Genomic DNA, 26313 nt, shown 5'->3' with positions numbered 1-26313 from the left:
CTAAGAATTGGCCCCAAATCTGGACCAAATCGGTGCCCAAATCTTTGGAAGGGGTCTGGCTGCAGGAATTCCTCCTGAAAACAAGCTCGACATGGAACAAGAGTTTCCCAAAAATCATCCAGAGACCACCCATTTATTGAAGGTCAGAAAAGTCAAGTCTAAAAAAGAAAGGAAATCGGGCTTTCCCAAATATTCAACCCAAACCCTGGCAGGTCCCCTGGCCCTGGGCTGAGGTTCCAGGAGGAGCTGCTTCCAGCTCAGCTGGGAACAGCCACGTGCCAATCGATTCCCTGAAGAGCTGCCCCGGGCAGGGTGCCTACAGGACCAGCCTGGCACTTTCTCATCCCAGATCCCACTGGGAACCCTGCCCCCCGGGGGTTTCCAGCGGAAATCCAGGGATGTGCAGGAAGGGAGCGAGGGATGGAGACAGGATCTCGAACCAGAACAGGTGCAAGGGCGAGGAAATGCAACCTACGGGAGGGAAAACAGCTCCCATCACCCGGGATTCCCTCGGCCCCCCACATCCCTCCATCCCCCAAAAACTTCACACCAATGCCTCAACTGGAACCTCCCCAAAAGTCCCCCTGGGCTCTGCCACAGCCCCTCGAAATTAAAAGGAACCAAACCACTGAGATATAAGTTAATGCTTAAATTATTTGTAAAACATCTTAAATTTTCTGTGACATATTTTAAATATCCCCCATGTTCCCCAGATGGGGGTCAAAGCCCAACACTAACTGGGAGCCTATGGGGGAAAGGGAGGAATAGAGAAAGGGTTCCTTATCCTTTCACAGCTTTAACAACTAAATATCAATAATAAAAGTTATATTATAATAAAATAAGTTCTTCGTGAGGCAGTGGAGATCAAAAAGCCCTTAGAAAAGCCCCGCAGGTTTGGGCTCGGGCTCTGGACTCAGTAGTAAAAAGGGGGTTGGTTATTTGGGGAGGGGAGGCAGCGGAGGGGGCGGTTCCGAGGGCAGGGGGGGCGGTCGGGGCTTGTCCGTGTTGGTGGCAGCTCTGGAGCTGCTGGAAGCCCGGGGGTTCAGGAGCTCGTACGAGTGGAATTCGAAGGCGGGGGGCTGGGTGGGCTGCATGCCCTGAGCGCTCAGCAGCGAGTGCAGCATGTTCACCGTGTCCTGATAGTCACTGGCCTGGCTGACGTTGTGCCCGTTGGCCCCCGAAGGCCCCTTGTCCGATTTGTGGGCGCCCCGGGCTTTGCTGGGCTGGGATAAATCCGAGCCGTGCCCGGGCAGATGGGCAGCCCCGGGAAGGTGGGCGTACGGGAACGGCACTCCGGGCCCTTTGGAGACTTTGCCCACCTTGGGCTGGTGCTCGTGGGGCATGGCCGGGGGCTCCTCGGGCACGGGTCTTTTGCGGGTGGGGGCGAGAGGCCCGTAGCCCTTGTGGGGGGTGGCGGCGGCGCCGGCTTGGGCGCCGTGTTTGGAGTCCCCCGGGCGCTTGGCCGCGGTGCTGGGGCCGGCGCCGAGCTGGGCGTGCAAGTGTTTGTGCGAGTGGTGGTTGTGGTGGTGGTGGTGGTGGTTGGACGAGTGGCCCTTGTGCTTCTCTTTGTACTCCCGGCTCTTCCCGCTGCCGCTCTCGTCCGCGGAGCCGTGCCTGTCTCCGGGACCCGGCACCTTAATCCGCATCTTGATGTCCTCCTGCTTGGAGGGGATCGGCCTCTCCCCGCCTCCCCCAACCGCCGGGATCCTCATCTTGAGAGCTTTGTCCCCCTTGTCGGCGCCGGGTGGGCGCTCGGGGTTCTCCTGCCCCGCGCCGGGGATTTTCAGGACGATCGGGGAGGGGTTGCTGTCCTGCTGCCCTTCCCTCTCCCGCTGCTGCTGCACCAGGAGGTTCTGCGCGGCGTAGGCGTACTGGGAGCGCACGTTGGCTTCCATGTTTTCCAGCTGCCGCTTCTGCGCCGCCAGCTCCTCGGCGTGCTTGGCCCGGTATTCCTTGAGGGACACCTTGGCCGAGGGCGCGTTCTTGGTGCTCTGCTTGGGGTAGGCAGCAGCATCCTGCGGCGGGTGCTCGGAGGCTGACGTGCCCTCGCTAGTCCTGTGGATGTCCAGCTTGGCCGGGGGGTGCCAGTGATCCGCCTGGGACGGATCCGCGGCGCTCGGCTCCCCGGGGGACTCGGTGGCGGCCGGGAGCGCCGGCCCCGCTCCTGCGGCGGTGGAGGATGTAGACATGCTCATGAGGCCAGCGATGTTCATGTCCGAGCTGTTGTTCCTGGAGATCATGTTGAGGATTGTCTGCTCCGACAGGCTCTCGTCATCGCCGTGGTCGTCGGTTTTGGATTTCCTGGCTGCTTGAGAGGCCTGGAATGAAACAAATCGGCGGGGTTTACTTGGTGTAATCCAAGCAGCTCACCAGGACAGTGCAAGGTCTTCTTTACAGACAGATCCGCCCTGCTCCCATCCCTCCTTTTGGGAAAATTCCCAACCCCTGGAAGCAGGGCTGCTAATGCAGCTTGGAAAACCAAAGTTCTGTACAAGGTAATTCACAACAGATAAACTCGAGCACCACAGGCACCACACACAGAATCCCAATTCCACACACAACTCCCTCCCTTGCTGTCCTGCACTGTGATTCCCGAAGGATTCACAGCCTGTGTCCAAGGTTCTTACCCGCCAGTTCCGGATCCGTTTCAGTCGGCTGGGAGTTTTCTCAAGGATTTGCAGGAATTCGTGAGTCAGTTCTGCAGAGGAGACACAAACCCGAGCAGGAGGGTCAGAACAGCTCCAGTCCAGCAGGACAGCCCCCTCATCTGACAGATGGAGCTACTGGTGGGATGGAGCTGCGCCAGGAGGGACATTCTGACAACTGGAATCACTGACCCATTCAAACTCATTTCTCTGTGGTGCTACAGAAGCTGCTGCTGCCCTGGAAAAGCTCAGCAAGCCCTGAACTCCTGGAGCCCGTGAGGTGGTGTTGGAACATCAGACCCAGGACCAGCGATGCCAAAATCATTTTAAGAGCCCTTTTTGCAAGGGAAAAAAAAAAAAACCTCGCTCCCAAACTTACCATCTAAGAGCTCCAGAGTTACAGTGCCATCAACGTATTCCCACCAGTGCTTGCCGTCCGTGGAGACTGGGATCTCCCAGTTGGACCACTTACAGGCCAGGTGGATACAGACGCAGGCCACAACGGGCGGGGTGTACTGCAGGCTGAAGGTGGTCAGGTGCAGGCTGACGTCACCGGGAGAGAAAACAAAAAGCCATCAACTCCCACGCCTGAGCTGCAGATCCACGCGGGACACAGGGGGGAACGTGGCCCTCTGGACCACCCCAGAACGACCCTCAGGCACAGCCAGCTCCATCCTGCTCCAGCACGGCGGGGTTTCGCTCGTTGGGGCCTGCTTTGCTACGGGGAATTTGGGTTCTCCTTCTCCACCAGTTTTTGTTCGTGGTTTTTTATAAGAGCTTCATTTGGGAGCTTCTCTTGAGAGGGAAAGTCACTGGGGATCTGCCAGCCCCACCTGTGCTCTGGAGAGAAACTCATCCTTGTTTTGCTACAGGAAATTTGGGATCTCCTCCAAAGGAAGAAAATCAGTGCTGAGGTCACCCGCCAGCCTCTGCTCTGAGGAGAAACTCATCCTTGTTTTGCTACAGGAAATTTGGGATCTCCTCCACAATTTTTTCCCTGTTTATCCCTCTTTTGATGCAGGAAATTTGGGATTCCCCTCCAAGGGGGAAAAGTCACTGGGGACCAGCCCCACCTCTGCTCATGAAGAGAAATTTGTCTGTTTTTTTGCTACAGGAAAGTTGGGATTTTCTCCATCTCTGTTCATTCTTGGTTGGCTACAGAAAAATTTGGGATCTCCTCCACCAGTTTCCTTGTTCATCCCTGTTTTGCTACAGAAAAATTGGCATCTCCAAGGACAAAAAAATCAGTCCTGGGGTCACCTGCCAGCCCCACCTTGCTCTGGGGAGAAACTTCCAAGCATGGAAGATGGCATCCAAGGAGCAACCCTGCCTTTTTCAGCTTTAGGAAGGGTCTGGTCCTTCCCAAAGGGTTTTTGGGAATACACTTTATGCTGAAGAGAACCTGAGCAAGGTGATCTATAAAATATTTTCATTAATAAATTGATTTTCCACGCAGCTATGAGTGCTGGGAGGTGTGGGCAGCACCAGGAGAACTACAAGGATCCTGCAGCAACACCAGAGCTTAAAAAAACCACAGAAGCCAAGTCTTGAGTGTGGGATTTGCCCACTCCTGAATTTTTGGGAATTCTGCCACCGAGCCCCCACACGGCACCATCTCCTCACCACCTTTTGCATCAGTGAAAAGTGGAGAGGCTGAAGTTTGGCATCTACAACGAAAAATCCCCAAGCTTCACGGAGACTGGGTTTATCCAGAGAAGTCAAAAGCCAGGAAATTCAGAGAGAGAACAAACTCAAAAAAACAAAGAGCCTCAACCCTGCCCCGTAACAATGCCAGAATGAAACCGATGGGAACACAAGGATAAATCCAGTTCATCCCAGAACTGGCTCTCTCAGGCAAAACCAATGCTCTTCTTCACACTTTCTGCCTGGATTTCCCTCAATTACAGCCTTAACTCCTAATCCCGTGGCTTTGAGATTCTGGCTGCAGGGATAAAGCAGGTTTCAGGGCTGTGTTTACCCAAACATCAGCAGCAGCACGGCCGGAAATCCACAGGGTGCCCTTTGGAGCCCAAAACACCCTCAACAAACAGGGAAGGTGAGCAGGGAACCCTTCCCGGGTGGAAAAGGGAAACCACGTGCCCCAGACAGAGCTTGGAGGCATCTCCAGCTCTGCAGCTTCACCTGTGTTGGCACCTAAACCACTTTTCCCTCAGTAATATCCCAAAAACTCGGTGATTTTCTCCGTTCCAAACGTGAGCTCCACGATTTGTCTGGAGCTGATAATGCAGGAAAGGCAATTTCGAAATAATCCCAACAAAAGTGCTGGCATCAGGCTGGCAGTGAAAATTCAGGGACAAAACGAAGCAGAGAAAGAATCTGGGGCTGATTTTCATTTCCAGGGAAAATTTAAGGACAAAACAAGCAGAACTAAGAACTTAGGGTTGATTTTTTTCTTTCCAGGGAAAATATAGGGACAAAACAACCCAAATGAAGAACCTGGGAGTGATTTTTTTCTTTCCAGGGAAAACTTAGGGGCAAAACAACCCATACAAAAAACTTGGGGGTTGATTTTTTTTTTTCATTTATGCCCCAAACCACCTTTTTTTTTGGGGGGTACAAAGCACATTCATGGACAATTTCCACAGCACCTTGAAAACTTTCCAACACCCAGGAATAAGCAAGAAAAAAATTATTTACTCATTTCCCTTCCATCTTTTTGATTTGTTTGAGCTTTTTTTTTTGCAAACTTTCACAACTAAATTGCTATTAAATAAGCAGTGAAGCTCCTGAGTATCCCGTCTGCCTTATTTTCCTGCTCATTTTACCCAACAGCTGGCAGGAAAAATGAGCTGGAACTCTTTTTTAAGGCTCTTCCTGTGGGATTCCCAGCTGCTCCTAGGCTGAGCAATGCCTCTGGGGCCACAGGCAGCAGATAAATTATCAACCAATTATAGAATTATAAAATAATAACCTGTTTGTAGCCATGAAATAGGAGGTTTGTGCCAAGTCCTTGCTGGCTGCAAGAAAAAAAAAAAGAAAAAAAAAAAGAACAATGAGGGTGTTATTTGCATATTTTCATATTATTTTAGTGCAAGAACCGTGGGCCACCCACAGACTGAGCAGCAGGCCACAGCCACAAGGATTTTGGGACTGCTGCTCACTGAGAGCTTTGTGTGGTTCAGAAGAGCCTGAACCATCTAAAACTGCTTCTATTTTGAGAACCAGAGGGATGGATCAGCTCTCCCGGGAGGAAAAGCTGGGAGAATCGGGATTGTTCAGCCTGGAGAAGGCTCTGGGGTGAGCCTGTTGGGGCTTTTCAGGTTCCAAGAGTGCTGAAGTGGGACTCTGGATGGGATTTGGAGTGGCAGGACAAGGGGGAAAGGTTTTTCACTTGGAAAAGGTGAGAATAGGATGGGATATTGGGATGAAATCCCTCCCTGTGAGGGCGGGGAGGCCCTGATTGCCCAGAGAAGCTGTGGCTCCCCATCCCTCAAAGTGTTCAAGGGCAGGTTGGAACAACCTGGGCAAGTGGAAGTTGTCCTTGCCCTCCCAAGCCAAGCCAAGCCATTCCAGGGAAGCTCTGGAGCAATCCCAGCCCCATCTTTTCCTCCCAATCCCCTCTCACCTCGGACAAGCTGGGTGCACTTCACCACGTGGGTGTGAGGATGGTCAATGGTGATCTCAAACCCTGCAAGGACACAGACAAAGCACCATCAGAAGCAGCAGCACAGCTCTAAATCCGTGTTTTCCTGCACCCCTTCCCTCCTAGAGCCCTGCTTGGAGCCAGGCAGGAATAGAGGAGCCCATTTTTTTTTCCTGTATCCAGCAGCCTCAAGTCCTCCAGCTACAAACCCAGAAGGTCTGTGCTGCTGCCAGACCTCCCAGCTTCTGAAAGGCCTCACTGGAAACAAAACAACTCTTAAAGATTTTAAAAATAGCAGGACAAAGCCTCTTGAAGCAGCTGGGAGGAAGGCAAAGACAATGGCATCTGCTCCCAAGGAATTTCTCTCGCCCAAAAAGCTGAGAGGAAGCAGATTGTTTTCCCTTTGAATGGGCCTAAAGCATTGAGGACAACCGAGTTTAATCTTCACTCCCGCTTCCTCCTCACTTTGGGAATTCTGTTTGAAAGGGGGGAAAAAAAGAATTCCGATTGGTCCATGTGCACAGCAGATCTGCAGAATGTTCTGGGAGAACTGGGGTGTTCAAAAAGGCCCCCGGAGAACTGAGAGGCTGCAGAACTGGGCTTGGTTAGCCACAGGCTCGTGGCCCACGGCACCTCTGCCCCCACCGAAGGAGGGACACGGAGTCTGCTCTGAATCCAGGCAGGAATAACAAATCCCGCTCTTTTGGAGGGAAAAATCTACCTACAAGCTGCCTCTGAAACAGAACATTTGTTAGTGAACACAGCTTTTAACAGTACATTTGATAAAGAAACAGGGCACCAGCTCCACCAGCCACAGCCCTGCGTGGAGATTCCTACTTCCAAAACCACCCAGAAACTCTTCCTGCTCTGTTGACCTCTGGGGATTTTCCTCCATTTCATTATTTGATCAAAACATTCATTTCTAACCCATTTTTTAAGACATCTCTCAGTACAAACTGCTTCCTGCAACAGAACTGGAGCATTATGGCCTGGAATTGGATGGTCTTTTAAAGTCCCCTCAAACCCAAACCATTCCATCATTCTATAATTGAGCTGGAAAGCACAACCCAGCACAAGGAACGGTGTCCAAGCAGCACAAATCCTGATTTTTTTTTAAAGGAAAAAAAAACAAAACCAAAGTGACAAACCACACTTAAATCTCTCAGCATTGAGCCTGGCACGAGTTACACCTGAAAAATTGATGTTAAAAACAGGAGTCAGGCCCGAAAAACAGGGTTTGTTGTGTGCGCTCTGTGGAAGGGGTGAGGCTCTCCAGCCTGTGGAATTCTCCTGGCTCTGGGATTCGTGTGGCAGTCCGGCCGCTGCGAGGAACTTACCCAGGGTCTGTAGGATTATGCTCTCTAGAATGACCAGGTCTTGGGCTTGTTGCAGGTAAGCCTGGGGTTGAGAGGACAGGCAGGTTACTCACGGAGAGGCACTCGGATCAAGCCTGCACATTCCTAACACCCTTCTCTCTCCGGGGTAAAAACGGGAATCTCCCTGCACGAGGGGTGGGACTGGCACAGATTCCCTGCAAGTGTTCAAGGCCAGGCTGGATGGAGCTCAGAGCGAGCTGGGCTGCTGGAAAATGTCCCTGCCCACGGCAGCTGGGTGGAACGGGCTGGGATTTAAGGTCCTTCCAACCCAAAGCATCTGGAGACTTTAAGAAAAGAGGGATCAGAGTGTTTGGGGGGCCCTGGGTGCTGGTCCCCCACACGAGCAGTGCAGGAATCGCCTGCTTTTCCTTTATTTTTTTTAAATTTTCTGTAAGTTGCCCCTGCAAAAAGCTGTCCCTTCCAGCAGGACTCGCTGCTCAGCTCCAGGTGAAAGGGGCAGTCTGGAGAGACGAGGGATCAGCAAGGTTTTTAACCCACTGAGACGGGTGCTGGGACAAACTGCTCCCACCCTGGAGCTCCTCTGCAGCACTCCAGGGACGCTGGCACACCCGGAGCCAGGCGTGCAGCAGAGGAGAAAAGGCTTTGCAAAGAAAAGGGGGAAGCCCAAATCTCTCTGCAGCACCAGAGGATGGACGGAGAAGCTGCCCCCGAGCACCTCGGGAGGGTGGAGGAGCCACGAGATTCCGGACGCCATTCCCACTCCTCCAGCTCTCACAGCACGTGCCAGGGCTCCCTCCCCACACTCACCTCACTCTTGGTGTCCAGCAGAGGCTCCTGGGGGTGCAGACAGGCGTGTGCCACCTTGATGACGTGCTCCAGCTTCCGAGGCTGCTCCTCCACCTTGGCTGCCAGGAACAGAGCTGCTGGCACCACCGACTGCGGAGGAAAACGCTCGGGTTGCTTAAAAAAGCCACTAAATTCAAGATTAAAGCAAATAAACCGGGCGGATCCTTAATATTCCTGCAGGGAACAAAAGCTGTTCAAGTCTGGCCACCACCAGGAGGGACAAAAGGGTCCCTTCTCCCTTCCTAAACCTCCTCCCAAGGTGGGTTCCCCTCCTCAGGAGTGGATTTGGGGGTTCCCAGCGCCCCCCACCCCCAAAATCCCAGCACTTACATTCCTGTGGAACTGGGTGAAGGACTGCACCATGTAGAAGCGATGCATGTACACGATGGCCGTGTTGATGGTGAGCTGGGAGCTGGGAACGGGGTTAAGGAAAAGCACAGAGAGCCCCCAGACAGGCCCGGGGGAGCCACCGGAACAGACCCCACACGCCAACAGCACCGGGATGGGACAGGCTCTCCCTCACTCCCAGGGCAGGCCTTCCCTGCATCCCAGCACAGCTCTCCTCAATCCCAAAACGGGCTCAGCACTTCCCACAACCGAGCTGAGCCTTCCCAACACTCCAGGAGAGCCGTCCCTGCTCCCAAAATGGGGTCTCCTCCATCCCAAACAGGCTCAGCTCTCCCTGCTCCCCACACGGTCCTTCCTCACAACCTGGCACGGCTCTCCCTGCTCCCAAAATCCTTTCTGGGATTTCATTAGAGCTAAGATAGGCTCAGCTTTCCCGGGCACTTGTGGGCAGAGCCTTCCCAACACGCCTGTAGAGCTTTTCCCACTCCTCCAACCGGATTTCCTCAACCCCAAAACGGGCTCGGCTCTCCCCACTCCTAGGCCGGGCCTTCCCGACACACCAGCACAGCTTTCCCTGCTCCTGAAACGGGATTTCCGCGACCTCGGAACCGGCTGGGCTGTCCCTTCTCCTGCCCTGGCCGTGTCTTCCCTTCCCCGCATCCCGGCACCGCCTTCCCCACTGCCGAAAGCTCCTGGATCTCAAAACGGGCTCGGCGCACCCGGGGCCGGGCCTGCCGCTCCCTCCCGAGCACCCCGGCACAGCTCTCCCCCTCTCCCGGGCCGGCCAGGCCTGCCCAAGCCTCTCCAACACGCCAGCACAGCTTTCCCCGCGCCCGAGACGGGATCTCCCGAGCCAAAAACGGGAAAAGCGGCTCGGCCCGGCCCGAGAGCCGCCCGGGCCTTCCCGACACCCCAGCACCGACCTCCCCGAGCCGGGGCCGGGCTCTGCTCGATCCTCACAACACTCAGCTCTCCCCGCACTCGCTCCCAGCTCTCCCCTCACGCTCTCCCGGCTCTCCCCCGTCCCGGCCCTCCCCGCCCCGCCCCGCTCCCACCCGCGGCCTAGCGCGGCCTAGCGCGGCCGGATACACGTTGAGGCGCTGCCCCATGTCCTGCAGCAGGTTGGCCGCCTGCTGCCGGTACGAGAGCTCCTTGTCGGGGTCGAGGCCGGCGCGGCGGGATGGGCTCCGCTCCAGCTGCTCGCGGCTGAAGTACCAGCGCCGCCCGGGCCCGGCGCCGCCGCCGCCCGCCGAGGCCTCCATGGCGGCTCTGCGCCCGCGCGGGGGACGCGGCGTGCGCACGCAGCGCGGCGGCGTGATGACGTCAAGCGTCGGCTGGGCGGGCGCGGAGGGGGGGGGGAGCCGTTGGTGGCGCGAGCGTTCCAAAGCAGGGAGGGACGGTGATGGGGGGCGGGGACTGAGGGGGAGGCCACGCCCCCTGCGCGGACAGGCCCCGCCCCGCGCTCCCCCTCACGCCGTGAGGGGCTCCGGGCTCGGGGGGTCCCGCAACGCCCACGCACCTCGGGGCGCTCCCCGTGGCCCCGCCACCGGCTTCTCAGCTCCCCCCTTCTACGCACTGACACCCGAGGAGCCCCGGGATAGCGGTGTGGCACTCCAACCCGAGATTCCCCCCCCCCCCCCGCCTCACCGGGACCACCCTCCGGTATGTTTCTCCCCTTCCCCGGGACCCCGGAGCAGCGGGATCCCCCCAGCCCTCCAAGATCCGGTTTTACCGGGGTCCCGCAGCTCCAAGACGTTGTCTGTACTCCCCAACCGACTTTTCACTCCCTTTCCCTTACCGGGACACACACCTTCCCCCCCCCGCACCCCTCGCTGTGTCGCCCTCCGGGACCCCTCCTCACCGGGACCCCTCCTCACCGGCTCCCGGTGTTTTCTCCCCCCCCAGGGATCCCGGGCCCCCTCCCAACCGGCAGCCCCGTATGCCCCTCCGCCCCACAGGCCAGGCCACAGCTCGTATCCAAAGTGTTTTATATATAATTTATCTGTACACACGAAGGACAAAGTACCTCAGGTCTGCGCTGGGGTGAGGGGGCCAGTGTCCCCCCCCCCCCACTCCCCCCGGGCTGAGCCCCCCCCCACCCCAAAACTGCTTCAAAAAAAAAAAAAAAAGAAAAGAAAAGAAAAGAAAAAAAAAAGTCACTTCATTAGGTTTTTTTTGCATTTAAAAGGGGGAGGGTCTTTCCCCCCCCCCTCCCCGCCACAGCCCCCCCGGAGGGAGCTGGGACCCCCGGGGGGTGAGGGGGCTGCGGAGATGCTGGGCCTGCGCCTCCCCACCCCCGCAGGCGGCACTTCAATTTGGCACATGGAGGGGGCTGGGGACCCCCCCCGCCCCCAAAACCCCCTGCAGTCCCTTTTCTGGGGGGGTGGGGGGGGCCCATCTCCCCTCTTTGGCACATGGGGGGTTCAGCAAAGGGATGGGGGGTAACCATGACACCCCCCCCCCCAAAAAACACCCCGGTGCAGGGCTGGGAAACACCCCCTAAAACACCCGCGGAGGTGGGGGGGGCACAGGTTTACCTCCCCACACCCCCCAACCACCTCCTTGTGTCTATTTCTCCCTTTTTATTTTTAAATACGTGTATTTGGGGATTTTTCCTTTTTTTTTTTTTTTTTTTCGCCTGAGCTCGGCACAGGCTGGGGGAGTCCCCGGCGTGGGGGGACACCGTGGGGACCCCCCCTAACTACCCCCAGGGCCCGCATTGAGGAAGTAGGTGGTCATCTCCCCCTTGCCCTTGACCTTGACCAGCCCCCGGCACTCCAACACGTAGCCCTTGGCAGCCAGCACCTGGTACAGGTCTGTTGTCACCTGGAGGGAGGGGACACAGGAGTAAGGGGGGCACTTTTGGGGGTCTCTGGGCGTGTGTCCCGTGTCCCTCCCACCCCCCTGACTGACCTGGATGCGGTCGGGGACCCCGGTGCTGTCCATGCGACTCGAGACGTTGACGGTGTTGCCCCAAATGTCGTACTGGGGCTTGCGAGCCCCAATGACCCCTGCGACCACCGGGCCCATGTTCAGGCCTGGGGAGGGACGGGGTTGAGAGTCAGGGACCACCCCCACACTCGGGGAAGAGGGGAAAAGAGGAGTGAGGGAGGAAAAGAAGGGGTGGGGGGTGAGATGGGAAAAGGAGGGAGTGACAGGGAAAAGAGGAATGTGGAGGGGAAAATGGGGAAGTGAGGGGGAAAGGGGAGGTGAGAGGGGAAAGGGGAGGTGAGAGGGAAAAAGGGGAGGTGAGACGGGGAGGGAGAGGTGAGGGGGGAAAAGAAGGGGTGAGGGTGAGATTGGAAAAGGAGAGAGTGACAGGGAAAAGAGGAATGTGGAGGGGAAAAAGGGGAGGTGAGGGGGAAAGGGGAGGTGAGGGGGAAAAGAAGGGGTGGGGGTGAGATTGGAAAAGGAGGGAAAGATTGGAAAAGAAGGGGTGAGGGGAAAGGACAGGTGAGGGGGGAAAAGGGGGACAAGAGGTGAAAAAGGGCAGGAGGGGAGAAAAGGGGATATAAAAGGAAAAGGAGGGTGAGAGAGGAAAATGGGGGATGAAAGTGAAAAAGAAGAGGTGATTGGGAAGGGGATGGGGGTGAGAGAGGAAAACGGGGTGCAAGAGCCGCCAGCACAAAGCCATAAACAACAGCGTGGGCTGGCTGGAGGTGCAGAGGGGCGTGCAAGGGGCGTGCAAAGGCTCACCAATCTTCATCTGGAAGTTGTTGAAGGAGTGCTCGTTGATGTACTTCATCTGCTCCATCAGGTGCATGGCGTAGTCGGCCAGCGCTGCGATGTGGCTCCGGCCCTCGCGGTCGTAGGTGGCCGCGTTGAGCCCCGATGCCGCCATGTAGGTGCTGCCGATGGTCTTGATCTTCTCCAGCTGCCGGTACTTCTGCTCGCTGATGATCTGGGGGGGACGGGCTGGGGTCACCCCCGCAGCGCCTCGACGGGGCGATGGGTACCCCGAATCCTGCACCCCGTCCCGTGGCTCTGTGAATGCTGTTCCGTGGCTTTTCCAGCACCCGGCGCTGTGGCTCCACAAATTCTGCTCCGCAGCCTCTCCAGCACCCCAAGACCACATCCCCTGCACCCCAACCTCCTCCATGGCATTCTACAACCCCTGCCACACCCCCTGCACACCACCTCCTGCATCCTGTCCCAAATATGGGGCTCTGCAGGCTCTCCATACCTGGTGCATCCCATCTTGCACCTCATCCGTGGTGCTCCACAGCCTCTCCTGCAACCTGTGGCTGTTGCAACCCCTGCACCCCATCCTCATCCACGGTGCTCCACAGCTTCTCCAGCACCCCTGCACACCATCTCCTGCACCCTGTCGCCAAACCTGGCATTCCACAGCCTCTCCAACACCCCATCTTCCTGCACCTCATCCTTGTGCACTCCATCCATGCTGCTCCACAGCCTCTCCAGCAGGCCCTACAACCGTTCCTGTGGCTCCACGAGAGCTGCTCCGTGGCTTCTCCAAGGATGAAGTACATCCTGGTTCCTCATCCCCGCTGCTCCACTGTGTTCCCATGACCCCGTGACCACATCCCCTGGACCACAACCTCATCCCTGTTGCTCCACAGCCTCTCCAGCACACCCTGCACCCTTCCTGTGGCTCCATGAGAGCTGCTCCGTGGCTTCTCCAAGGATGAAATACATCCTGGTTCCTCATCCCCGCTGCTCCACTGTGTTCCCATGACCCCGTGACCACATCCCCTGGACCACAACCTCATCCCTGCTGCTCCACAGCCTCTCCAGCACGCCCTACAACCGTTCCTGTGGCTCCACGAGAGCTGCTCCATGGCTCCTCCAAGGATGAAGTACATCCTGGTTCCTCATCCCTGCTGCTCCACAGCCTCTCCAGCACACCCTGCACCCTTCCTGTGGCTCCATGAGAGCTGCTCCGTGGCTCCTCCAAGGATGAAGTACATCCTGTTCCTCATCCCCGCTGCTCCACAGCCTCTCCAGCACCCCGTGAACCCCACCCGCTGCGCCCCATCCCTGTGCACTTCACCCCCTTGCCCCTTCTCTGCCCCAGCACCTCATCGAAGTCAGCGATGATCTCGTTGAGCAGCCGCAGACACTCCACACCCTCGTTGTTGGCCTCCAGCTCCACGTAGAACTCGGAGAAGTTGCTGATGGAGGCAAACATGACGGCCACGCACTCGCAGGACTGGTAGTAGAGCTCGTCGTTGCGCCGCTCCCGCGCCAGAAAGTGCGCGGCCACGTCCTTGGGCAGGATGTTGTGCAGCAGCCGCCGGTTGTAGGCCTGCAGCTCCTCCATCTCCTCCTTCTCGCCCGTTGCCTGTGGGCACAGAGCCAGGTGGGAGATGCCGCAGGACCCCACGGCTGCCCCGGCATCAGGGTGTGGGGAGGGGGCTGATTCCAGCCCCATGGTCACCCCAGTCCTGGGGTGTGGAGAGCGGGTTGTCCCCAGCCCCATGGTCACCCCAGTCCTGGGGTGTGGAGAGCGGGTTGTCCCCAGCCCCATGGTCACCCCAGTCCTGGGGTGCAGGGAAATGGTTGTCCCCAGCCCCATGGTCACCCCAGTCCTGGGGTGTGGGGAAAGGGTTGGTCCCAGCCCCATGGTCACCCCAGTCCTGGGGTGCAGGGAGGGGGTGGGTCCCAGTCTCAGGATGCAGGAAAAGGGGTCATTCCCAGCCCTCCCCACACCTTGGTCATACCTGGAGCTTCCAGAGGAAGTCGAGGCGGGCGGTGGACTCGACCTGCTGCGCGTGCAGGTACAGGGCGAGCGCGAACACGGCCAGGACCACGGGGGTCACGTAGCGCAGGGCCACCTTCCCCTCTGCCGGGCTGCAGGACCCCGAGGACCCCTGAGGTGGGCTGGGGGATCTGTCCCTGCCCACCCAGAGATCCCAAACTGCACCCAGACCCCAAAGATCCACCCACCCAGACCACGGACACCAAATCTGCACTCAGACTCCAAAGTTCCCACTCACCCACCCAGGGCCCAGGTGTGTCCAGGTGCCCCCAGGTGTGTGCCCACGTGCCCCCAGGTGTGCCCAGGTGTGCCCAGGTGCGTCCAGGTGTGTGCCCACGTGCCCAGGGGAACCCCAAACATGCACCCAACCCCAAAGATTCACCCACTCATCCAAGAGACCCAAAACCTCCACCCAGACCTCCAAGATGCACTCACCCCCTTCAGGGACCCCAAAGCTGCATCCAGACCCCAAACATTCACCTTCCCATCCCAAGGACCCTAAATCTGCATGGTAGACCCCAAAGATCCACTCACCCACCCAAAGGAGCCCCAAATTTGCACCCAGACCCCAAAGCTGAACCCACACCAGAGACCCTGAGGCTGTACCCACCTCCCCGAGCTGCAGCATAGACCCCCAAGGGACCCTCCTGCTTCTGCCCACCCTCACACCCCTACACCCAGGTCCCCACTGGCTCCAGTTTCCCACTCACCACTCTCCCTGGGTCACGTTGAAGGGGGGCCTGTGGGGACAGGAGCCAGGGGTCAGTGGGGTGGGGACACGGCTCCAAGGTGGGGACCCCTGGGGGACCGGGGGCACTCACAGGGCGTTGGCCAGGACCAGCAGGTCGGCGTTGTCAAAGAGGGCAGCGTGAGGCCCCTCCACCAGCAGCAGGAACGTGGCCTCGATGCCCACCATGAGCAGCAGCTTCCCGATGCTACTGATGTGCAGGAAGACGGAGCAGGCCAGCAGGCTCAGCACCACGCTGTAGCTGAAGTACTGGGGAGCACATGGTGGGATGCAGCAGCACCCCAGGAACAGCAGATGGCACCCCTGGGATCTTTGCAGCAGCCTGGGAACCCCAGATGGCACCCCAGGAACCAGGACTGGCATTCCAGGAACCCCTGCAGCACCCTAGGAACTCTGGAGAGCACCCCTGGAATGCTGGATGGCACCCTGGGAATACTGGCAGACACCCCTGAGAGTACAGGCAGGCACTCCTGGAAATCCCTGATGGCACCCCAGGAACCTCTGCAGCACACTGGGAACCCCAGATGCCACTCCAGGAACCCCAGCCCCCCCCCCCCCCCCCCCCCCCCCCCCCCCAGGATGGGGAACTCTGCACCCGTGGGAACTCTGCAGCACCCCAGTAACCCCTGCAGCAGACTGGGAATCCCACATGGCACCCCTGGAAACACTAGCCAGCACCACAGGACTCCTGAAGCACCCCAAGAACCCCAGATGGCACCCAAGAACCATGGATGGTACCCCAGGAACCCTGAATGGCGCCCTGGGAACACCAACTGGGACCCCTGGAACACCTGCAGCACCCCAGTAATCCCAGACAGCATTCCAGGACCCCCTGCAGCACCCTGGGGACACTGGATGGCACCCTTGGGAACCCTGCAGCACCCCTGGAACTCCTGCAGCACCCCAGTAACACCAGACAGCATCCCAGGAACCCCTGCAGCACCTCAGGAACACTGGATGGCACCCTTGGGAACCCTGCAGCACCCGTGGAACTCCTGCAGCACCCCAGGAATCCCAGCACCTCCCCACGCCCACAGGGACCTTGCACCCCTGGGGACACTGTGCCAGCACCCAGCAACCTCAAGGGCTCAGTGCCAGCACCCACTGAGGACCTTGGACCCGAGCGACCTGTTCCAGCGCCCCGTGTGTGTGGGAACCCTGTGCTGGCACACTGCGCCCCAGTGCCAGCACTCTGAGGGACACTGAACCCTCTGGGACCCTGTGCCAGCATCCTTGGGGACACAGTGCCTGCAGGGACCTCATTCCAGCACCCTGCATCCTCAGGGAGCCTGTGCCAGCATGTTTGGGGACAATGCACCCATGGGGACCCTCTGCCAGCACCCAGGGAGGACTTGGCACCAGCAGGGACCCCTGTGGGCACCGTGCCCTGTGCCAGGCGGTGCCCAGGGCCACTCACCTCGGGGAAGTCACAGGCCAGCCCGTCACCATGGCAGGAGCCCGCGGGGGTGCCCAGGGAGAAGTTGAGGGCGCGGAGCTGGCAGGGCCCCACGGACCCGGGGGTGACGTTGAGCTCACGGGCGGCACAGTCCCGCAGGGCCACGCGGCTGCAGGAGAACTGGGGGGGCCAGAGGGGTGAGCCGGTGTCCCACAGCTCCCCACAGCCCCCCCAAAACCCCCCAGACCCCCGTGACCCTACCATGTTGACGAAGGCAGCGATGAAGACGAGGAGGATGGTGAAGATGGCGATGCCGGTGCTGCGGGCACGGGACTGGACGATGCCACGGGAGAGCTGCTGCAGGACGATGGGGAAGACCTGGGGGGGCACCAAGGAGCCTGTCAGGCACGGCCGAGCCCCCCAAAAACCCTCCCAGCCCTCAGGTACTCACAGTGACGCAGGAGTAGATGGCACAGATGAAGAGGATGGCAGCAAGGAGGATGAAGATGCTGACGTAGACCCCGAGCATCAGCGAGGAGCTGGGGAGAGGTGGGAGGTGAGCGATGGGGTTGGGGGATCAGAGCTGGTATTTGGGGGGGGGGCTGCAGCACTTACTGGGGGAACACCAGGATCTGGAGGCAGCAGATGAAGCAGAAGACGAGGAGGGTACAGGCCACATAGCCACCAAAACGGTCATCGACCTTCTTGGAGTACTGAGGAGACGGAGGTGGGACGGTTGGATGGAGAGAGGGGGGACCCCAGGAACTTCAGGGGGATCCCAAGGGAAGAATGGAGGTGGGACTGAGGGGACACCCATGAATGGGCTGGAGGGGAACGGGGGGAACCTGGGGGACGGGATGGAGGAAAATGAGAGGACCCCAAGGGATGCAGATGAAGGGGGACTGGGGACATCCCAGGGGGTGGGATGGAGGGGGTCAAGGGCAACCCTAAAGGGTGGGGAAAAGGGGGACATCCCCCCAGGGGATGCAAGAACTGGGATGGAGGGAAAGGGGGGGACCCCAGAGGGTGGGGAAAAGGTGGACAGGAACACCCTGAGGCATGGGATGGAGGGGATTCCAGGGATGCAGGGAATGGGATGTAGGGAGGGGAGCCCAGGGGATGGGAGGGGACAGGGGGGACCCCAGGGGATGGAATGGAGGGGGATGAGGTTGAGAAGGTGGATGGACCATGAAACCAGCACAGAGAAGACTCCAAGGGATGGAGGAGACATGGGAAGAGAGGACAAAGATGCTGATGAGGCCAGGGCAGAGGGGACTTCAAGAGACAGACGGAATGGTGGGTCCAGAACAAAGGGAACAGAGGGTCCCCCAACCTTCTTCTCCAGCTCAGGGGTCTGGAAGGTGAGCAGGAACTTCTTGACGTGGTCCTTGCGGAGCTGGTCGATGCTGCGGGCGTCGATGGCCCGGCTCAGGAACTCATCCACCTCGTCCTCAGGGTTGAGGGCCTCCTGGGCACCACGGCTGGGGAATGGGGGTGTCAGGACCCTCCCAGGCTCCCAGCTCTGCCCCAGGGAGGGGCTGGTCACGACCCCCACCCCGGCAGCCCAGCATGGGAGCACTTACTTGTCCTTGCTGGAGTCATCGATGCCCTGGGAGACACAAGGGGGGTGTCAGAGACACTGACAGGATGGGGGCAACCCTCGTGAGTGACAAGGAGACGGGTCACCCAGGATGGGGGACAGAGTTCCAGGGGTAAATGGCACAGGGGGGGGTCCCCAAGGGTTTTTGGCAAGGACAAGAAGGTCCCAGGGGTCTGCAAAGGGAGGATGGAGGGGCCATGGGGGGCTGTCTAACACCAGTGAGGATGGGAGACCTCTGAGGGTGCCCAGGACTGGTGAGAACAAGGAGGATCTCCAAGGTCTGCTGAGCGCCAGGGGCCACCCAGGAGCTCCCTGAGGCCCGCAGGCAGCAGAGGAAGCCACGAGGACTGCGGGCAGGGCTGGGGAAGCCACCGACAGCCACGGAAGAGCAGCGGGCGGCTGATAGCACCGTGGTGAAGGTCCCTGTGCCAGTGCCCTGCCCGGGGCTGCTCACCATCTGCCGGAAGGCCTTGGAGTCCTTGGTGCGGGAGAAGGAGCGCTCGGGCACCCAGCGTGGCACCAGCCCCTCGGTGGAGTTGGCACGAGTGCGCTGCAGCTTGGCCAGGATGGCTTTCTCCTCCTTCTGCAGGGTGACGCGGCCATGAGGGGGGTGACCCCAGCTTGCCTGCACCCCCGCTGCCCCTCAGACGACCCCCCCCCAACTCACGCGCTTCTGGCTGCAGCCGACAATGAGGAAGGTCTCGATGTTGTGCTCCTTGAGGTAGGCGTTGCGCTCGCCCCCGTGGCCCGGCTCCACCTCATAGTCCCCGTTCAGGTACTGCAGCGTTGCCCAGGTGATGTGGATGCGCCTGGGGACGGCGGAATGAAGGTGCTGAGCCCTCCCTGCCCAGTGCCCCCCACCCCAGCCCCCAGCCCAGCCCCCCCGCCCAGCTCACCCGGCTTTGCCGCCCGCTTCCATGTGGTTGGCGAGGGTGACATCGTTGGACCAGACATCGAACTGCCACTTGCGCAGCCCCAGGACGCCGCAGTGAACCCGCCCGCTGTGGATGCCCACACGCATGTTCACGTTCACCCCCGTCACCTCACGCACCAGCCTGCGGGTGGGACCGGCACCGTGTCACCCCCTCAGCACTCCATGGCCCCCCCGGGTGCCTCAAGGCATCCCCAAGCATCCCTTGGCCTTTCAGGATTCCCAGGCACCACAGCACTCACAGGCACCTGAGGCACCATGGCCCATCCAGGCACCCCATGGCACCCCCAAGCACCCCCACCCTGAAGCACCCCATGGCACTCTCTATGGCACCCCCAAGCACTCCATGGCACCCTGTGGCACCCCATGGCACTCTCTATGGCACCCCATGGCACTCTCTATGGCACCCTCAAGCACCCCATGGGACCCTCCATGGCACCCCCAAGCACCCTATGGCACCCTCAAGCACCCCATGGCACCCTCAGGCACCTCATGGCACCTTCAAGCACCCCATGGCACTGTGACCCAGACTGCTGTGTACTGGGAATGTGCCAGCACCAGAAACGGGACCTGTCCCCCAAGCTGTGGTGGCATCTGGGACTTGCCAAAATTGCAAGCCCCCCCCCCCCCCAAGCTTCAGTGGCACCAGGGACACACCAGTACCAGACACAGCTCCTCAGGGTTGTGGTGGCACTTGGGACATGCCAGCCCAGGAGATGGGCACAGCCCCCCGTACTGTGATGGCACTGGGGACACACCAGCACCAGGGCTGGTGTGCAGCCCCCCCCAAATTGTGGTGGCACCGGAGATGTGCCAGCCACGGGGATGGGCACAGCAGGGACACGTGCAGCCCCCCAAGCTGTGGTGGCACTGGGGACGGGCACAGCCCCCGGCTCTGCCCCACTCACGAGATGGCCTCGATCATGTCCACGCCCATCTCCACGCAGCAGTGAGCGTGGTCCCCGCGCGCCTCCGGCAGCCCCGACACGCAGTAGTAGCAGTCCCCCAGGATCTTGATGCGCAGGCAGTGGTTCTCCTGGGGGGCACGAGCAGGTTAGGAGGGCTCCAGGACCCCCCCAAAATCCCCCAGCCCCTCCACTCACCGCAGCCAGCTTGTCAAAGCGGGCGAAGAGCTCGTTGAGTGTCATCACCAGCTCCTGGGCCGTGCACTGCGAGGCCAGGCTGGTGAAGCCCTCGATGTCCGCGAAGAGGATGCTGCCATGAGGAAGGGCACGGGCTGGGGATGGCCCACACGCTGCCCCAGACACCCTCCCCTGGCGATGCCTCCCCCAAAGCTCGCCCGTGGCCCCGTCCCCACAGTACCTGACGTTGTCATGCTTCTGGATGTAGATCTTGTGGAACATCATGTCCTCCTTCTTGGTGTTGATGTCCTCCTTCATCTCCATGGCCACGTGCTGTGGCAGCACTGACAGCAGCAGCCGCTCCTGCAGCCACAGCAGTCCCGTCAGCACGGCCGGGGTGCTGCTGGACCCCCAGCTCAGCACGTGGACCCCCGGGATCCCCCGTCCCACCTGCTGACGGTTCTCCCGCTGGAGGTGCAGGCGCGCCTGGATGTAGCCGCGGGTCTCCTGGAAGGCCTGGCGCTGCGACACCTCGGCCGGGTAGTGGGTGCAGACCCCCACCACGTTGGTGCAGAGGAAGATCAGGGCATTGGCGCTGAGCTGGGGAGGGAGGTGGGCTCAGTGAGACCACCCAAGGACCCCCAGCCAGCTCTGCCACCCTTGTCCGCAGCGCAGAACCTTGGCTTTGGTATGGCGGGTGCTGCTAAGGGGAGGAGAGGGGGCTGCAAGGAGGGGGGTGTGGGTATGGGAACACGGGGGCTCGAGGCAGGAGGACAGGGGGTTCTGGGACACAGGACAAGGAGGGTGCAGGGGACAGGGTCAGGGGGATGTGGGGCACCAAAGGACATGGGGAAACAGGGCAAGGGGACTGCAGGGGCATGGGGGACTTGGGGCTGTGAGAAACTAGGGAACAGGGGATGCAGGGACGTGGGGACACAAGATGGGGGGCAAAGGGGACATGGGGACACAGGGTAGGGGGAGCAAAGGGGACACAGGGTAGGGGGATCACGGGGGCCTCAGGACACTGGGCAGGGGGATCATAGGGGCTTGGGGACACAGGGTAGGGTGGCAGAGAGGACTTGGGGACACAGGGGACATGCATAGGGTGAGTGTGGAGGACCTGGAGAGCCAGGGTGGGGGTAACATGGGGATGTGGGGATGTAGAAAACCAGAGCAGGGGGGATCTGAGGATACAAGAGCCAGGGGTACATGGGGTCCTGGAGCATGGGGGTCATGGGGACGCCCTCGGGAAGCAGAGGAAGTCAGAAAGCAGAGATGACTGCGGAGGGAGCTGCGGTTTCCCCCGTCCCCATCCCCCGGGAGCGGGGCCAGGGCTATTTATAGCGCTCCAGCACACTGGGACACTGGGAGCAGAGGCCTCATATCCCCTCCCCGGCCCCACCGCATCCCCCCGGAGCCCCATCGCTCCTGCCCTGAAGGGGTGAACCCTCCCCAGCGGGGCGGCCCTTCCCGTGACCCCGCTGGCCTCGGATGTCATTGTGTTCCTCGCCCTGTGCCCCGCGGGGACGGCACGTGGCCCTGGCCCTGGCCAGGCAGGGCGAGGGTGACGGTGACGAGCGGCTCTGCCCAAGGAGGGGGAGCTGCTGGGGCCGGGAACACTGGGCCCCAGGGATGGGGGACGCCCCTCTGCACCCCCTGTGCGAGCAGCACCCCTCTGGGAGCACCCACCGCCTCAGAGAGGCAGGACAGGGGACACTGGCAGTGTCCCAGCCCCCCTGGGTGACGGCCACTCCCCTGCCCTGGTGCCCTGGACTTGCGTCCCTCCTCGGGGGTTTCCGCCAACCCCACAACGGGGGCTTTGTGGGTGCCCCTTCCTCCCGGTGCAGCCCACAATGGCGGGTCTGTGCCGGGATGAGGGGCCCACCCCGCCCCACCACGAGACCCCAGCATGGAACCTCCCCCGGGGCCCCCTATCCCCGGGCAGCCAAGGGGCCCCTCCTGCATCTAGAACTTTCCACCAGCAGAAACATCAAGCGCAAAAAAAAAAAAAAAAAAAAAAATCCCATGTTAGCAGAGCGGGATTCAGGGATGGGAGGTCCCACCTGCAGGTAGGCGGGACCCCCCCCCGGGGCTCAGCCCCTCTCAGGTGTGTCCCTTACCTGCTTCCAGACGAAGGGGTCGGCAGCGTTGCGGTGCCAGGCGATGGCAAGGTGCAGGGTGGAGAGCAGGACCCCGGCCAGCACGGCCGCCCGCATCCGCACGGGCAGCAGCGTGTAGGTGATGTAGATGAAAAAAACGCTCCACCAAACGCCCTCGGCTGCGCTTCGGGGAGCCACGGCCACTGTCCCCAGTGCCTGCACCCCGGCCAGCAGCCCCAGCACCACGTAGCTCACCACCCACATGTAGTCCTGGGGGAAAGCGCTGCGACTGCACAGCACCATGAGGAGCAGGAACAGCGCCGTGGCACCGGCCAGCGCGGCGGCCGCCGGCACGTGGGGGGCACCGGGCAGGCAGAGGAAGAGCAGCATCACCCCGCAAACCAGCACCAGCACTCCCATCAGCACCGTCAGGCTGCTCTGGTTCATCTGGAAGAAGTAGCGCTGGTAAAGCCGCTCCAGTTTGGCCGACTGGAAGCGTTTGGAGCGGAAAACCTGGAGCAGGCGCCGCCAGCACTCGCCGGCCGACGGCCGCCCCCCATGTCCCCCGGCTCCCTTCGGCCCCTTGGCCTCGCCGTCCTCCAAGCCCGTGTCCACCGATTTGAGTCCCAGGTCGCCCGCGGGCCCCTTCTTGCCGTAGTGATCCTCCTGCCAAGTGCAGCGTAGCCCCCGGGGGGGTCCCGCACCCCGCTCCATCTCAGGGTCCTGCAGGCAGCTCATGTAGCGGGGGCCACAGAGGCCGGCTCGGGGCCGGGGGCCCTTCTTGCCGTTGCGCTCCCCCCATGCCGTCTTCCGCTCGTCCACCTTGGGCACCAGGATGCCGCTGAACCACGACATGCTGTGGGCACCGAGGAGGGGTCAGCGCTTGGTCCCCCACCCTGACACCCCAACAGGGGCCCCGGTGTGCACGGGGGTGCAAGGCCGTGCAAGGAGCGGAGGGTCCTGATGTCCCCACCACCAGCCTGGGGATGCAGAGCCCACGTCTCGGCTCTCCCACTGCCCCCATGGGCCCTGTGGGAACGGCCAGCGCTGGGTTCCCGGTGCCCCAGTGTCCCGTGCTGGGCGCCCGGTGCCAGAATCCTGGTGCGCAGCGCTGGGTTCCCGGTGTCGGGTTCCCGTTGTCCCGGTGCCCAGTGTCCTGGTGCCCGGTGCGTGGCCCTGCCGAGGCCGCTCTGAGCCCGCCCTTCCCGGTGCAGCGACCTGCGACAAAGCTGGGACCGACCCGGGCGTCCCGGCCCTGTTTGTCTTGAACGGCGGCCAACGCGTTTTACCGGGCACGGCCGCCCCGGGGCACCGGGAACCAGCCGGGACGTGGCAGCCGGTCCCTGCTCCGGGCGAGCGGCGGTGGAGAACGGCCACCGGGAAGGGCCGGCCCCGGTGGCGGCGGCCGCCTCCCTCCTCCCCTCCCTCCCCTCCCTCCCCGCTTCGGGCACGGGAGCCCCGCCGAGCCCGGCCCGTACACCGGGACCCACCAGCGCCCTCCGGCCGCCGCACCGGACGCTCCCACCGCACCGGCAGCTCCCGCCGCACCAGACCCCCCCCGAGTACCGCGCGGCCCCCCGGGGCCGCACCGCTCCCGCCGCCCGGGGGCCCGGCCCGGTGTCGCCCCCCCGCCCTGATCCCAGTTGCCGTCCCAGTCCGATCGCGGTCCCGGTCCCGGTCCCGATCCCCGACGCCGCCGCCGCCGCCCCGATCCACCCCCCCCTCAGCCCCTCCCGCCGCTCCCGGTGCGCCCGGGCGGCCCCGCTCACCTCCGCCTCCGGCGCTGCCGGCCGCGGGGCCCCGCGCCCCGCCACGGCCCCGCCGCCGCCCGCTCCTACACGGCGGCCGCGCCGCGTTCCCGCCGCCCCATCTCGCCCAGGCCGGGCCCCCGGTGGCGGTGGCGGCCCCGGTCCCGGTCGCGGCCGCGCAGCCCCGGCCCGCCCCGGCCGGTGCCCGCCCCCCCTCCCCCCCCCCCCCCCGCCCGGATCCGCTCCCGGGCGCTCCCGGCCGGCGGCCTTAAAGGCGCAGCGGCGGCGGCGGGAACGGCCCGGTACGGCCCGGAGCGGTGGGGGCGGACTCGCACCCCCCGGGGCCGCGCACACGCGCGCGGACACGGACACCCGCACCGGCATGGCGGGGACACGCGCGGCGGGGCCCCCCGAGCGTGTCACTTGCACACCCAGCCCCGTGCCCCCGGTGCCCGCCCCGCGCACATCCCGGTGCCCCCGTTGCACACGCAGGCTCTGCACACCCGGGCACACGCGTGTTGCACGAACACGAATCCCCCTGCGCCGCCTTGCACACACCCCAACGCACACGCGTCCCCTTGCACACGCACACACAAGCCCTGGCACACGCGTTCCCCATGCTGCACACAGGTATTGCACATACACACCCTCCTTGCACGGTTACACGCCCTCGCACACGCACACCCTTGCACACTCAGGCAGCCCCGTTATGCACTCACGCATAAACCCCTCTATATGTGCGTGCAAACACACGAATCCCCGTGTTCGCACACCTGTGCAACCCCTGAGGTACAGCAGGGACACGCAGGTGTGGGTGCACGCAGGCAGCTTGCACACGCAGCCCTTGCACACACGCAGACGCTCAGGGGGGCACGGACCCCCTCACCCACGCCCCACACGCTTCACACACACACGTACACCCACCCCTTGCACACTCACCTTCACACGTACACACACCACCCCCACCGTCATACACACAGTCCTTGCACACCCCCACTATACCCCCCTTACACACTCACAGCCCCCCTTGCACGCACCCTGACCCACCTCTTACACACTCACAGCCCCCATTGCACTCACCCTGACCCACCCCTTACACACTCACAGCCCCTTGCACTCACTGCGCTCCACCCCTTACACACTCACAGCCCCTCTTGCACGCACCCTAACCCACCCCTTACACACTCACAGCCCCTCTTGCACGCACCCTAACCCACCCCTTACACACTCACAGCCCCTCTTGCACGCACCCTAACCCACCCCTTACACACTCACAGCCCCTCTTGCACGCACCCTAACCCCCCCCTTACACACTCACAGCCCCTCTTGCACGCATCCTCACCCTCACCCACCCTTTACACACTCACAGCCCCCCTTGTTTGCACCCTGATCCACCCCTTACACACAGCCCCCTTGTTTGCACCCTGACACACCCCTTACACACACACAGCCCCTCTTGCACGCACCCTCACCCTGACCCACCCCTTACACACTCACAGCCCCCCTTACCCACACCCTGACACACCCCTTACACACTTGCAGCCCCCCTTGCACGCACCCTGACACACCCCTTACACACTCACAGCCCCCCTTGTTTGCACCCTGACCCACCCCTTACACACTCACAGCCCCTCTTGCACACACCCTGACCCTGACCCACCCCTTACACACTCACAGCCCCCCTTACCCACACCCTGACACACCCCTTACACACTTGCAGCCCCCCTTGCACGCACCCTGACACACCCCTTACACACTCACAGCCCCCCTTGTTTGCACCCACACCCCCCCTTGCAGACGCCCCCCCATTTCCACGCACCCTCATGCCCAGCTTGGCACAGGGCCCCCCCCTCACTGCGCTCCCCACCCCCCGGTACCCCCACGAGTGACCGTGGCACCGGCCCTGCCCTCCCCGCCGTGGCGGAACCTCCCCGTGCCCCCCCCCTTCCCTCCCCCGCAGCGGCGGCGCCGGGCCCCGGGGAGCGCTGATTAATCATTAATTAGGAGCCGCCGGCGGGGCCGTGTCCCTGCGGCCCCACGCGGAAGTCCCGCCGCGCGGGGGGTGGGGGGGCCCACGCTGGGGCTCCGCGGGGCTCCCGGTCCCCGTCTCCCCCCCCCCCCGGTTCGCGGTCCCCGTCTGCCCCTCCGGTCCGGCGACGCTGCGGCACCGGAACCGGCCAGCACCGTGGGCATGGCGGGGACACGGGGCG

At 61.6% G+C, this 26313-nt stretch overlaps 3 protein-coding genes across 3 annotated transcripts in view; all 3 read right to left on the bottom strand.

Moving 5' to 3' along the window:
• Nucleotides 1-634: 634 nt before the first annotated feature.
• On the bottom strand, nucleotides 635-10094 carry CCNT1 (cyclin T1). Its single transcript, XM_038164369.1, has 9 exons — nucleotides 9870-10094; nucleotides 8763-8844; nucleotides 8394-8522; nucleotides 7587-7647; nucleotides 6232-6294; nucleotides 5578-5623; nucleotides 3025-3188; nucleotides 2628-2698; nucleotides 635-2318 (listed from the first exon to the last, which is right to left on the bottom strand). The coding sequence occupies exons 1-9, from the start codon at nucleotides 10040-10042 to the stop codon at nucleotides 936-938; spliced, it is 2172 nt and encodes a 723-aa protein (XP_038020297.1). The 5' UTR covers nucleotides 10043-10094; the 3' UTR covers nucleotides 635-935.
• An 842-nt stretch (nucleotides 10095-10936) lies between these two features.
• ADCY6 (adenylate cyclase 6) lies at nucleotides 10937-24287 on the bottom strand. The gene is made up of 22 exons (XM_038164370.1): nucleotides 24125-24287; nucleotides 22377-23211; nucleotides 20707-20856; nucleotides 20498-20619; nucleotides 20278-20389; nucleotides 20083-20210; nucleotides 19140-19298; nucleotides 18911-19052; nucleotides 18698-18826; nucleotides 18227-18252; nucleotides 17977-18124; nucleotides 17259-17356; nucleotides 17095-17182; nucleotides 16905-17021; nucleotides 16665-16823; nucleotides 15321-15496; nucleotides 15210-15239; nucleotides 14462-14591; nucleotides 13819-14082; nucleotides 12477-12681; nucleotides 11694-11818; nucleotides 10937-11606 (listed from the first exon to the last, which is right to left on the bottom strand). Exons 2-22 carry the CDS (start codon nucleotides 23208-23210, stop codon nucleotides 11478-11480), a joined length of 3471 nt encoding a protein of 1156 aa, XP_038020298.1. The 5' UTR covers nucleotide 23211; nucleotides 24125-24287; the 3' UTR covers nucleotides 10937-11477.
• The window catches only part of DDX23 (DEAD-box helicase 23), a 7850-nt gene continuing 5726 nt past the window's right edge, over nucleotides 24190-26313 (bottom strand). The window contains exons 11-12 of the mRNA XM_038164178.1: nucleotides 24456-24598; nucleotides 24190-24370 (exon numbers count right to left, since the gene is read on the bottom strand). Of these exons, the coding sequence (XP_038020106.1) occupies nucleotides 24190-24370; nucleotides 24456-24598 (324 nt within the window). The remainder of the gene's footprint in view (nucleotides 24371-24455; nucleotides 24599-26313) is intronic.

Source organism: Motacilla alba, chromosome 29 (genome assembly GCF_015832195.1).
Source record: "Motacilla alba alba isolate MOTALB_02 chromosome 29, Motacilla_alba_V1.0_pri, whole genome shotgun sequence".
Classification (NCBI taxonomy): Eukaryota; Metazoa; Chordata; class Aves; order Passeriformes; family Motacillidae; genus Motacilla; species Motacilla alba.
This window is presented reverse-complemented; position numbering and strand designations above follow the sequence as displayed.